We start from the raw sequence: 14,051 nt of genomic DNA on the forward strand, positions 1-14,051 counted from the left end.
CCCTGACAGCGTAGAAGTGTCCGGCTAGAATCCAGCTTTACCACTTGGCAGAACCTCAGCAGCAAGGGGCATCTCAAAGGTCAGGGCTCGCCCCTTGGGCTGGGCCTTGGGGGGTTGTCCAGCACCTTACAGGGACAGTGGTCTGTGGGCGGTGGGACTGCCCCATGCCAGGGTCCCTTTTGGAACCCCCCACACTGCACTTGTGTTCAGGGCCCCCGCTGGTTTGCTGTGCGCTTAGCTGGGAAGTCGTCTGTCCTGCCCAAGGGGCGTTTCCTCGGTGTCCCTGCTCACAGCTGGGTATGGACGCCTGTGCTCCATAAGAAGCTAAATTCTGGCACAAGGGTCATCAAATTAAGGCCAACCATGCGTAGTTGTAGACTCGTTGAGGTTCAAGGGCAAGGCCTCGCTGGCGGCTGTTCCTCCCATGGCCATGCATAGGTTCCAGAGCTGTTTGCTTCGACTGAAACACCTTGTCTGCTCATAGCTCAGCCACTGCCACGCCCCCCCCCACCCCCGCGCCCCAGGCATCCACCCAGGGCCACTGACTGTGCCTCCCCATGGGCTCCCAGATGATGCTCCCTAAGCATTAGTCAATGGCTGAGCCTTGGGGGTGAACTCCCACAGAGGTTGCCCACGTTGTGCTGCTGACCCTGGGACCTGCCACACTGGCTGACTCCCCCATGGGACCCCCATCACCTGTCACTCTAACCACACACCTGTTTGCTTTCCTGGGGCAGCCTCAGGCTTCCTGCTCTGAAAGTCCAACATGCGAACGCAGTGCAGCGCGTTGACCCAACTTGATGAGGTTGGGTGTCAGCTGGTGGCCAGATGCACAGCAAGTCCCTGAAGCCGAGCATCTGGCCACCAGCAGGCCATGAAGTGGGCTCACCTCCAAGGCCTGTGAGGGCCCCAAGGCAGCCCCGGCCCTGCCATGTCCACTGGCAAGAAGGGGTGGCCGAGGTGTCCCTTTCCAACATGGAGAGGATGCGATCACACAGACAGAAAACCTCTGTAGATGTTTATTCTACTTCAAGTAACAAAACCTACCAAGTTCCATGTTTCAATGGACAGGGATATAGTACTCTGCACTATAAAATACAATTTACAGAAAATTCTATCAAGTAAACCTAAAGAAACACACTTGATTTTTACATTTGTGTAAGTTAGAAAAATTTGTGTTGTATGTAAAAAACCTTCCCATCCTATTAGATGTTGGAACTCAACACTGCTTGACTGTGCCTTAACCTGGGCCTCTGGCTCACGGCACCAGCCTCCCAGACGGCTTACCCTGGACGGCGCCCAGCCCACCGTCCCCGGGAGAAGGAAATCCGGAGCAAGGCACAGTGAGCAACAGACTCCAAAGAACAAAAAAGACGCTCTAATTTACATTTGCAAAAGTAAGTTTATGAAAATATAAAAAAATTATCAAAGTGTATTTGTACAGTCAAATAAATTAGCAAGGTTTTCTCTTTCTCACACTTCAGAACTTGAAAAATACATAGCAAGAAGCAGTGCCCTGCCTCACAGTGGATGCTTTCTACTTGCTAGTTCTGGAACTAGTATCACTATTTTCCATCTCAGAGTTTATACAAATATTGTTTTGTTTTCAAAGACAAACTTTAAAATTTACCCCCTGACAAATATAACGGTTTAGAGCTAGTGCACTTTTCCTGGGACGGAGGAAGAACTGTGCAGAAGGTGAAGTTCAACAAACAAAATGTTCCTGATTACTGAGATAAAAGAAACCCCCCTTCAAAGTACACTTAATTGGTATATTTTCTTACCTTTAGGCTGGTAAAATTGAAACCCTTTTCAATTGTTATTTAAAATGCAACAATTTGTACTCAAACAGATGTTGCTTTTAATCATGTTTTTGAAAAAAAAAAAAAAAAAAGGTAATATATAAAAAAACTGAGCACAACTAAGAAACAATGTATTGTTTCCCGGTTGAAATTTCTAATCAAATCTCTTTAGGAAAAAAGGAAACGGCATTGGGAAGTTTGTTTCTCCGTTCCAGAGGGCTAACAGCACAGCTCTGGTGTGCACACGCGGCCCGAGGACGTTCACCAAGCACACTGCCCTCCAGAGAGGAGGCGAAACCCGCAGAAACAGCTTTTGGAAACCTAGAAATACAGATGAGGTGTCAGCAAAGGTATGGCTCTCAGGTCCACAGAATTCCCTTAAAATTTACCAGAGTCAAGTTATTGGAAAAGATAACTTTATAATCTGAAAAAGCAATATGCTTTTGTAGACACTTTCCCATTTCAGTAATTTTAAATGGAAAAATTAAGAGTTCTTACGTTTCTTTAAAAAAGCATCAGAATTGTAAAGACGTGAAATTTTGTAGGAAACCATCATACACAAAATTACAGTAATTTTGAAGTCCAGAATATTCTATTCTTCATCTATGTTCATAGCTATTTCAAAAACAATTTGTTCAACACATTTTATGAACTTGGCTTTTAAAAGGAAGTGCCCAGCTGTGACCAGGCCTAGGTGTGGGCAGCGGGGTCAGTGACCCGCGGGGCCAGGGCCTCGGCCTTTGGGTCCCGAGTGCTCTCCTTGCTTTTGCTGCGGTCCTTGCGGTCTCCGCCTCGCTCATGCTCCCGGCCCTTGTCACGGTCCCGGTCTCTACTGCGAGACCTATCCCGGTCCCGCCTCCGGTCCCTGTCCCTGTCCCTGTTTCGGCTGCGCTCCCGGCTCCGGTCCCACTCCCGCTCTCGGTCTCTGTTTGCATTGCGCTCTCGGCAGGAGTCCTTCTCACGGTGTCTGTCCCACTCGCGGCCCCGGTCCCAGTCCCGCTCCCGGCTCCAGTTCCTGCTGCGCTCGCGCTCCCAGGGCTTCCCGTGCTCCCGCTCCCGTCGTCGGTCCTCAAAGGTGCGGCCCTGCCGGCTCTCAGGCTGGACCTCAGGCTCATCCAACAGCTTCTCTTTGGGCGCGGTCTGGTTTCTGTACTCTATGCCTTTGGATGGGGCCCACTGTGCCTCGGCATCCGGGGCTGGTCCGGGAGCCCCAGAGGGCAGGTTGGGGGTTGGGCCCGACTCATCCCACCGGTCCTTGCGGTGCTGGGGCGGATGGCTGGGCAATTCCAGCAGGGGTCTGGGCACCGGCTTCATCACTTGAGGGGACTGGCCCTGGAAGTGGAACCGGGGAGGAATAGGCTCACTCTTGTCAGGAAAAGGCACAGACCCCCTTGGCCCACCAAACTGAAGGGGTGCTGGGGCCCTCTGATTCGAAAATCTGGGTGGTGAGTTCACCCTTTGCTCTTCAAACTGCTGAGGTTGAATTCCCCTGGGTCCTGGCATGAAATTTGGTGCTTGGCCTCTGGGTCCATCAAATTGATTAGGATGGGGACCCCGGGTGCTTTCAAACTGACTAGAATGTGGCCCTCTTGGACCCACAAAATGGCCAGGGGGTGGTCCCCTCTGACCCCCAAACTGAGGAGGGGGGCCGCCTCGGGGCCCTTTAAACGGGGCCAGCAGAGGCCTCCGTGGGCCTCCAAACTGGAAGGGGCCTGCACCTCTGCTTCCCACCAATGGGCCTTGTTCTGGTCCTTCAAACTGGGCAGGAGGCCCAGCCATGTCATTGTATGGGGCGTCCTGGAATTCCTTTTCCCCATGCAGATCCTTGCGTTCTTCAAATTGGGGTGGTGCTGCTCCTCTGGGTCCACCAGGGTGAGAGGGTGAGGGGCCCCTGTTGTCCCCGTAGGGAGGTGGCCCATGTGGCCCTGAGAATAAGGAAGGGATGGGCCCCTTCTGAGCTCCAAATCTGGCCGGCGGAGGCCCTCTTGCTCCATCGTTGTTAGAAATGATACTGTCTTCTGAAAACGGAGCCACTGGTCCCCGTGGTCCTGGGAAGCTGGGGCCATGAAGTCCCAATGTTCCAAAAGTACGGGATGCAGGCTCATGCTGGCCCTGTAACTGGGGCAGGGGGGTCCCTTTCTGTCCAGGTGGGGGGAATGGGTTGGACCCCTCTCCAGGTCTGCACTGTGGGTCTCTGTCTCCTTCAGTTTCAACAGCCGAACGGTCACTTTTTTCAACAAACAGGACATTTCTTGGATCCTCATATGGGGACGAGCTGAAGGATTTATCCTGAGATGCAAACGCTGGGCTTGAAAATGTGTCCCTTCCTGCAGGAGAACTGAAATTGTGCCCCTCACCTGGCATAGAGAAGTTGGGCTGGAAGGCGGTGCTGGGTGGCGTGGGTAGCAGCACCTTTCGGGCAGGCCGGGCCAGGCCTGGACCGCCTGTCATAGGAGGGCTGCTGTCGGTGGCCGGCAGGCCCTGGCTTTCTGAGGGCTCACTTGGGAGGCCATCCTGCTTGGCTGGCAGGGTGGCCCCGTCACCTGGAGCCCAGGGTGGAGACGTGGGCTCCTTTTCCTCCAGGGCAGGTACAGGCCCCTGACTAGCAGTGGCCACTCCACTGGGTGCTTCTCTGGTGGGCAGGGCAATGGGTGTGCTGCTGGCCGGGGCCTTCGAAAAGCTCTCACTCTCACTGCTCTCCACGGCCAGCCGTCGGGCCTGCCGGGGGTCCCGACTGTGTCTTGGGTCAGAGCCAGGGCCTGGCCCCTGACTGGTGGGAGGCGCGGCTGGCCTGCCGGCAGCCTGCTGCTCTTGGGGGAACAGCTCAGCCTTGGGCAGTGAGGACTTTGGAGGCGGCGACATCAACGCATCAGACACTGAGAAGTGGGCCATGGAGACCCCGACAGCGGCCCGCTGCTGCCTGAGCGCCTCCTCCTGCTCCTCCACTTGTCTTTTCTGCTCCTCGATCTGCTTGCTGAGCTCCTCTATCATCTTCTGCTGCTCCACCAGAGAGGGAGCAGACATGTCAGCTGCGAACCCAGCCGGCCTCTCCGTGGAGCTCCTGACGTCTGCACACATCCTGTTGGGCAGGTCGTCGATGGCCACTTTGGCTTCTTCTAAAATCGTCTCGTCCTCTGGGTCATAGGCCACCTCCTCCCGCTCGGTGGTCTCGGAGGCCTTTTCCATGTCGTGTCTTTTCCCTAGGTCCCCAAGCTGTGTCTCAAAGGCCCTGTCAGGACTGTATTCTTCTTCAGGGTCATAGGGTCTGTCGTCTTCCTCTTCCTCTAGAACTTTCTCTTTGGAGAGCTGACCAAACTGCTGGACAATGGGGTCCAGCAGAGGCACTGCTGGCAGCTCACACTCAGCCTTGGCCTTGGTGTCTGGGCGGGAGGTGGAGGTCAACTCCACAGACTCCATGGCCGGAGGGTCAAATGATTTCTTCTTCCCAAACAGAGTCTGCAGGATGTGTTCCAGTGGCGAAGCTGATTTTGAGGCAGAGGAAGCAGCCCCTGTGACTGCTGCTGACGCCGTTGGCACGGTGACGGTGTTGGTGGCTCCTGGCTTGAGGGAGGACAGTATCTGCAGCACCGAGGACGGAGCTGGCGGTTCTGGCAGAGGGGGAGGGGGTGGGGGAGACCCTGGGGGGGTTGTGCTAAAAGCTGTGTCCCCAGAGCTGTGCTGATACTTGGGGGGTTTCTTCTCAGCTTGTGAAGCCGGAGGCACTTTGGGGTAGACTGCCACGTCTGTCTCCTCCAGTGTCTGCAGTCGGGCCCGCTTCTCCTCTGTCTTATCTAAGTCTCCAGCATTCGAAGGACGTTTCATTTTTTGACAGATTACTAACCCAAGGATTATGTTTGGCCGTGGTGACTCAAGACCTGAAAAACAAAATATATGTGCAAATTTTAGAATCTAAATTCCACTCTGTCCTTCAGAGGTGAACTTTATTAAGGGCGGTAGTGGGGAATGTTTTCATAGGCAGAAGGCAGAAATTCTGTGCAAGATAAAATCAAGTGTTTGAAGGACTTACTGCAAAAGACAGAGAACACACAGGTGAGCTGTCTGCTGGGGAGCAATTTACCCCCAGATCCCAAACCCCAAACCAAGGGCCCAACTCACAAGTAAATTCACCCCAAGTGTCAGAATTTATGTTACAGATTTAAAATTATACATAATCCTCAAGCAGCAGTGCGGTAAAGGAGGAGGGTGGCCCTGTGCCGACGGGTTAACCAAGCACAGGGAACAAAGCTCGAATGAGTCAGGGTAGCTGTTGAACAAATCTTGGCTCTTGCTACACACCCTCCTGGCCTTGAACTCAGGAGTTTCAATACCTACATTAAGCTAAAGGTACTAATATTAAACATTTGATTAGGGACCAGTTCTACAACTCAGGTATGTGATCAATAAAATTATAGTGATCAATACAGCCCACCCCATTAGGTTAAGTCCATTGATAGCTGATGTGAAAATTACACTGAATGGGGAAAATGCTGCTGACTGAAATGGCTAAAATAAATGTTCTTTCAGGTTTAGAGACATTCCACGAGCACTAACTGATCAAGAGCTGTCCAATGCTCGGTCTTCGTAAACACAGGACATGGTGCTTAAATCCAGTGCTGAGGCCTCCAGCAAGCTGGTGCAGAGAAAGCACATCAGCGTTTTAGGGCACAGCAGGCAAGTCATTCCTTCTTAAGAAAGGCTTATTCCAAACATTCCAAGTCGTGGCACATTATTTCAGGAATACTAATATTTGATAATAACCCTACCCCGCCCGATTCAGAGTAAATCCAGACTACCACAAGGAAAACAAAAAAAGTCCAACTCATAAAGCAGTAATTTAGGGAGAAATGCCACCACACAGAAAGTTTGTTTCATGATAGCAGAATATAATTAAAAATAATCAAAATGTATAAATTCAATTTATAATTTAACACTACTGTGGTACATATTCATGTTACATTCTTACTTACTAAACAAGAAATCAAGTATTGTTTTTCCTATTGTATGACTTTAAAGATGATCACAGATCACTTCATTATGTAGTTCCGCTAATCTTCCTACATTCCAACAGAGACAAGTCAACAGGCTGGGCCCACGAGGGTGGTGGCGGTGGCCCCTGGCCCCAGGAGCAGGCATGCCAGGGCTGAGTGATCCAGCACAGCCAGACTAACAATGCTGTGCTGCCCTCCCTGCTGCTCAGGCTGCCATGTGAGTGGAGATGCCCACTGAAGACCTACCTCCCAGGACCTCACCCCACCTTCGTGAGAGAAATGGCTTCAGAGAACAGCTGTGTGTCGGGGAAAGGACGAGCTGGACAGAGGGAACAGGGCTGAAAGGTTAGGCAGACTAGAGTGTCAGTAGGTATAAGTGTCAGTCTGTTTTATAATTAACATGAATCAAGGTTATTTTAACTTCTGTTTTCATAGGCAGAATGTACTTACTAAATGTTTCACAGCTTATTCAGACCCAGTTTTGGGGTACAGTCAACTTCAATAGGCTGTTCTGGCCTGTCTGGACAATGAGCCCCAGAGCTGCAGAGCAGGGGCATGGGCAGACACTCCCGGAACCCACCAAGGGGACAGCCCTGTAAGCCTCTTGTCTCTAGGGAACCTGGCAGAATTAAAGGACTGTGCTTGGCCCCATGGGTGGTGTTGTGGGCAAGGCTGGGAGCCTCAGTGTGGAGAAGTCCCCCTGGCAGTCCACACCATTGGACTGGTCACCAGCAGAGGCACTGTGCCACCTCACAGGGAACAGCTCAACTTCTCAAGTGCCAATAGCAGGCTCGCGGCACCAATGAAGCTCCAGGTCTAAAAGCTGTGCTGGGAAGTCACTGTGCTTCACCCAGGAAGCCATGTTCTCCAGCCTAGTGATATGTGTACCCCACCAATTAAAATGTCTAATGCTGAATATGCTTTCTACAGAAATAGCACATCCCACTCTTAAGAAAATAGTTTAGACTAACCTGTTGTCATATTCAAAGGTAAGGTTGTGGTTATATTTCTTAATATTTACATTCAGAAACAGGAAGTGACCTAGAGATGGACATCTAACAGCAGACAGACTGCCTGCCTCAGCTCTCAGTGCCCACACCTGTGAGCAATCTAACAGCTCCAGAGTTGGGTGGGCATTAGTTTTGAATTTCCTCACTAATCCTCTCTAAGATGTGAAGTTTAAACTGGGCTCTCAAAATGTATACTCTTGTTTTGAAGCCGTCAAATCTTATCTGATTCATATGTTCATGTTACAGCTGCAAGAATGTTTGAAATGTAACTAGTTCTTTGGAAATATGATGCATAGGAACAAAAAATAAAGTTCACTGATCTGCACTGGGCCTTAGGGGCAATCTTTACTGAGACGGGTGCTACAAGGGAGGTCACCCACTGCTGGGAGGTGGCAGCAGGCCAGCTCTCCCCACCCGAATGCCCCTCTGGGCCTGGGCCCCTCCCGCTCAGACCACTGTTGGAATATCACCCTGGAGAGAAGAGTGGGTGCTGAGAAGGTGCAGAGCAGGGACCATGCTGGCTGCAGTGAGGAGATGGAGGGCTCTAGCTCAGGGCACAGGGAATCCGTCTCCATTGTTAGAAGCAGAAGATGCTCTTACCCACCACCCTTCTGAGTGTTGTTGAGGCTTAAATTCCTATGTCAGATGAAAACACTGAGCGGTGGGGGGGAGGGGCTGCTAACTGGGCCATCCTGCATTTCCACACAAGGAGGCCTGGCAGCCTGGGACCCCTCCTCTGCAGGGCCAGAGCAACATTGATCTCAGACTGTACTGTGTGGATGGAAATAAGCCTGCTTAGCTGCTTGGATCCGTTCCTGGAGTGGTCATGGGAGGGGCAACCTCAGCTCAGTGTTAACATCAGATCACCCAACAGCACAGAGGAGGAAACCAGGAAGCCCAGGGACTGGGACATCTAGAGAGGCAGGTGCCACCTGACTTCCTGAGTCCAGACCAAACCAGGATCCATGTCTAGGTGTGTCAGCCACAGGATGCAAGAGGTGAAGTGGCAAGGAAGGAAGCCGCCCTGGGGCCCCACATACCTCCAGCCTGGCACACCATTGACAAGCTTAATTTTAATAACTGGCTCCTTAACCCCCAAACTATCAAAATGTTGCTTTTTAACCCTAAATCTGTCGGGCACACATCCCACTCCACTGAAAGTAAAAACCCTGTGATGGTCTGAATTTGTCCCAACACTATTCCCCTACCTGCTGGACAGAAAAGTGTGGGAGTTACGCAGTAACCATCCTTAGTGTGACTGGATAGAAAAGACTAGGCACATACAGGGGTGGCGGGGTACCTGCCCCAGTCTACACGCAAGCACACACACACATGCACACACAGAATTCACACGACCTGTACAAAGCCGCTGGGCTCAGCATGCCTGAGTGTTGTCCATCTCCATCCAGGTGGCCCAAGCAGCACAGCCTGCACACCTGAGGCTGAAGGACTGGGTAAGTCATGTAGGCTTATAAAAAGCAAAATGCGGACTCTACCCTCCATCAGTGCACCTACGACAGGTACAGAGAGCTACTACGCGTTCAGATTCAAACAAACAACAACCAGTTTCCATGAAATATACTTTATTGATTTCAAAGGAGAAACTAATACATTCGTGTCAGATCACAGTGCACATCTAGATACACACACAAAGAAATGCTTACCTGACATTAAGTCACAGAATGTCCAGCTAGTTTAGAAAGCAGTGAGAATGGAGTACAGGAAAACACTATGACTGTGAGTCTCTAAGGAAGGGTCCTCTCCGTGGAGCATTCGGAGGCAGTCCCTGCCCTCTGCCAGCGTACACCTACACCTTAGACACCAGGTTGCGCAACAGCCATTGCAAAGCGGAACCTGAGCCCTTGCCTGTCACTTATGAGGGCGGAGTCCCAGCCTAGGTCCAGTCCTGCTGGGCTGCACAGGAACTGTACAAGACAAGCATCCAATCTGATCTGTCTTACTTCACAAATAAGCCCCAGGATGTGCAGACCACCCGACCCTTGTCCCCAGTGGCGAAGCTCTCAGGGCCAGTGGCAGAGCTGAGCTAGCACCCATAGTGGATGATTTCCAGCTGGACCAAAGGGCCCCAACTTTACAGCTGTCCTCTGAAATAAATAACGCTGCCACATTAGGAAAATGCCACCGTCACACAAGACTGCCTGAGGACAAATCTAAAGTACGCAAGGGTGAGAGCATCCTGGAACCTGAGCAGGCTGCTCATAGGGCTGGCGGGCGGCCAAGGGGCTGTGGACACAGCTCCCAGGTCTGTTGTACAGAGCATGGCCGAGACAGGAGGCCCTGACTATGAGAGGGTGGCCAGTGTGGACTTACTAGATCTGAACTCGGTGTTGGGGCTGCCAGCATCTTCACTGGCTTCTTAAGTGTGGACAGCAAGAGCTCGTCACTCTACTGGGCTCCCAAGGTCAGGGGAGGGAGGACCCTGCACCTTCTGTATGTGGTGTGCGAGTTGGTCTCTCTCTGCCATTTCTCCACCCCCATAGCAGGCGGGCCCCACGCAGGCCTGTGCTTCTCGTCCTAAAGAGAACTGAGAGGGATAGAGCGCAAGGCCTCAGGACAGCCACCCTGGCTTGACACCTAACTGGGTGTGACCTCAGGTGAGTGACAACTGTGACAGCACAGGGCTGCAGTGGGGTCAAGGGTGCTCCGGTCAGGCCATGGGGCCAGTGCTTGCCGGGTGGCACGTGGTCACACCTGCTGGCTGCTCTGCTGAGGGACGTCAACACCACTTTGAGACTGGGCCTGTGCCTTCGAAGGATGCTCTGCAGAGATTAGCTCAGTGAGGACAGGGACCACCGCGACAGGAGAAGCATCTCCACCCAACCTCCCACAGCAGGTGCACATACATACCAGACACATAGACACACGCACACAGGACACACACACGAGATACACACCATGGAACAGGACACTGCAGCTGGAGTGAGCCATGTCACACTAGAAACACACGGAATAGGCAGGTAGACCCTGTCTGGAAGCGGGTTTTAGGTGATGTGAAGGGTATAAAATATATACATAGATATTAACGTATATATAAAAAATTATACCAAAATAAAAAAAATAACAGACTAAATTAAACAGGCTTGCATTAAGAAGCCCTTAAATTAGCCCTAGCCGGTTTGGCTCAGTGGATAGAGCTTCGGCCTGCAGACTGAAGGGTCCCAGGTTCGATTCTGGTCAAGGGCATATAGCTTGGTTGCGGGCACAGCCCCAGTAGGGGGTGTGCAGGAGGCAGCTGATTGATGTTTCTCTCTCATCGATGTTTCTAACTCTCTCTCCCTTCCTCTCTGTAGAAAATCAATAAAATATATTTAAAAAAAAAAAGAAGCCCTTAAATTAAATCTTTAAGAGCTTATGGGCAAAACATGATTAGTTTCTAAAACCCTTGTCACTATTTGTTCTTTATTATGGACGAAAAGCTGCAGGTCCTTTGGATGTCCCCTTTGGATGTCCCCCCCGGGAGTGTCCAAGCCCCAGGAGTGTGAGGTCCACTCGGCCCATCTCTAGTGTGTCTGGTGGTCAGCGCCCCAAACGAGGTGTTACTCAGGCTCCTCGGCCAAGTGAGTCTGCAGATGGGCAATGGGAGCTCAAAGCAGCACATGAGGCTGATGAGGGGAGTAGGCCCAGGCCCTGCTAATCCACCTCTGTACACAAAAAGGGCTCTGCACTTGGAGGGCTGTCGTGCTGCCCAGCTACATGCCTACTGGACCCGCACAGCGCGGCACCTGTGACTGACCGGAGGCTCCTCACAGGTGTCTGAGAAGTCAGCTTCTTTCTCTCACCTTCAGGGACACAGGATGCTGCCCTTCATGGTCATCAGGGAGCTCGCCAGCCACTTCAGAGCTGCTCACCAAGAACCTCCACCAAGGTTCTTTCTGCCAACCACCGCCAGGTGGCATCTCTTTATCCCCAAGGAGTATGAGAGGACACCTTGAGCGCCTGGCTTTTAAAATGTATTCAGCATGAAGAGAGCTTGATGATTTGTGTAAGTACTGAACCAGGGGTTACTGACACCAATAACCCCTTTGTGGACACAATTCTGAAATCAGGGCACAGTGAGCCACCTTGTGTTAAGTGTGTGCTCCAGCCAGGACTGGGAATGCCTGTGGGAGTGGGGCAACAGTCAGGGCCCAGCTAGCGTAGGTGTGGTGTGAGCGCGGCATGTGGCTGCGGTGGGAGCACTCGCCAAGGCCTGGTGACAGGGCCAAGGTATGAAGGTGCCACGGTCTAGGCAGCCCCAGTGATGGTCAGAGGGTTCAGCCACCGCCTCTGGGACAAAGCCCTTCAAAGAGCATCACCATGTGTCTCGTCATCTTCTCGGCACTGTTAATCCTGGGGGACTTCACGGCCAAAGAGACGCATCAATTTAGGCATCTTTCACCAGCTTCTTCTCAGGTTACAGAGCTGAACCCCCACAGACCATGTCCCTTTGGAATCACCCTCAACCCTCTGACAAGTCTGACTTTTTAAAGGTTAATTTGTAAGAAATCATTTAAAAGCAGCACTTTATAAGGAAGGAGTAAACACAAAGTATTTTGCAAAAGATGAAATAACCTATTAAAAATTAAACCCTGAACAGATTTTAAAGTATTTCTCAAATTTTTCTCCTTCACTACCTGTTCTTGTATCTCTTGGAAATGACTCCCTGACAGAGGCAGAGAGAGCCTCAGAGTGGCACCTGCTCACATCCGGAGCGGGTGTCCACAGAAACCCCTGGGGGAGGCAGGAGTGAACAGCGCGGTGAAGTGTTGCCTCTCCACCTCCCCGCCTCCTGTCCTGTCTAGGCTCCTGGGCACCTGATCCGCCCAATGACCAAGGCCATGCAAGTGAAAGGCTGGTGGAATGCTGAGGGCTTTTCCTTTCATAAAACTTTTCTAAGACAATTTATGCCAATAATAAGGGTACTTCTGGTGCCACCCCCCAAGCCTAGAGCTGCATTCTCCAGCTCAATGTGGCTTCATGTGACTGCTAGTTTCTGCTGCCAGATAGACAGTGGGGGGAGCAGTTACAACCACCTGGCTCAGCTCAGTAGGACTCGGTGTCAGGGGAAGGGGATATGTGTGACCAGAGGTGCTTACCTGGTCCCTCAAAGGGCAAGAGCTTGGATGGAACAGGGTCCTCAGAGCTCAGTGGGATCAAGTAGAGGTCCTTGATGTGCCTACTGTTGTTAGCAACAACGCCAAAGCGGCCGCGGCTGCTAAAATAGGAGTAGAGAGATATATAGGCCACCTCCTCCTCCTCCGTGGCGGGATGGAAGCGGATCAGACACAGTTCCTGCAACACAAACAGGACAGGGAGCATTGGCCTGCGGTGCCGAAAACAGCATCGATTTGAACAAGAGAGACGCGGTTCTGACTTCGATTTCAGTCCTGTTAGCAATGGAGCGGCAGACAGAGCACAGGCTCAGGGCCAGGTTTCTGGACTCAGCCACGGGTCCTCAGAATAGCATCCACCTGTGGAGTTCTCATACCCAAGACAATCCATGAGCAGGGTGAGGTGATGAGCTACAGAACTCCCCGTGCCTATCCAACAGGAGGGCTAAACTAGACTGGAGGGGGCCTGAACTCCTGTGAACCCAAGAAAAACGACAGCCTGGCCCCAAGAACATTGTCCATGCAGACATGGCTGTGGCTAATTTCGGGTGCACAGAGGAAAGCCAGTCAACTCCTCCTATCGCAAGGACAACAGGGAACAGAGCGGCTGCTCACTAACAATGACCTGCATGTACCCATGGTAGGTCAGTATCAAAACCTCAGCACTATAGCACTCCCACCCACCCGGACTCATCCAGCTCTAAACCTAACTTTGAAGGTCCACCTGGAAATACTTAGGAAGCTGACATTTCACATATTAACCCATCGGGATGAGAAGGGAGGGCAGAGCTGTGTTGGAACGGGCACCTTCTTCGGTGGTACAGACAATGAGCAGTACCTTAGACACAGAGGATTTGAGTTTGCCGACATAGTCCCACACAGTCCTGGGTGCGATCCGTCCACCAATGTGAATAGTGTCGGGCAGGTCCTAAACAAAACGCACTTTGCGTGAGTGACAGGTAAACTGGCATTCAGAGGCTGATACAGTCATTTCAGGGCCCCAAGCTAGCGAGTCAAGATTCCAAAGAAAAGGGTAGTAACTGTACCAAATGCTACAAGATTACGAGTTACCAAGCCCATGGTGGGGGGTGATGATAGCCTTGTGCCAAACACGCCTGTTAGCTTTATGAAGACAGACTG

The 14,051-nt window shown here is 51.7% G+C and overlaps 1 protein-coding gene across 6 annotated transcripts in view; it reads right to left on the reverse strand.

Annotated features, from left to right (window-relative positions):
• Positions 1 to 1,879: 1,879 nt before the first annotated feature.
• DIDO1 (death inducer-obliterator 1) overlaps positions 1,880 to 14,051 on the reverse strand; it is a 49,673-nt gene continuing 37,501 nt past the window's right edge. For all 6 annotated transcript variants that reach the window (XM_080686668.1, XM_080686669.1, XM_080686667.1 and 3 more), the window contains 3 exons: positions 13,750 to 13,839; positions 12,897 to 13,092; positions 1,880 to 5,677 (listed from right to left, as the gene is read on the reverse strand). In XM_080686668.1, coding sequence (XP_080542794.1) covers positions 2,493 to 5,677; positions 12,897 to 13,092; positions 13,750 to 13,839 — 3,471 coding nt within the window. In that variant the 3' untranslated portion in view covers positions 1,880 to 2,492. The remainder of the gene's footprint in view (positions 5,678 to 12,896; positions 13,093 to 13,749; positions 13,840 to 14,051) is intronic.

Source organism: Plecotus auritus (assembly GCF_963455305.1).
Source record: "Plecotus auritus genome assembly, chromosome: 8".
NCBI lineage: Eukaryota > Metazoa > Chordata > Mammalia > Chiroptera > Vespertilionidae > Plecotus > Plecotus auritus.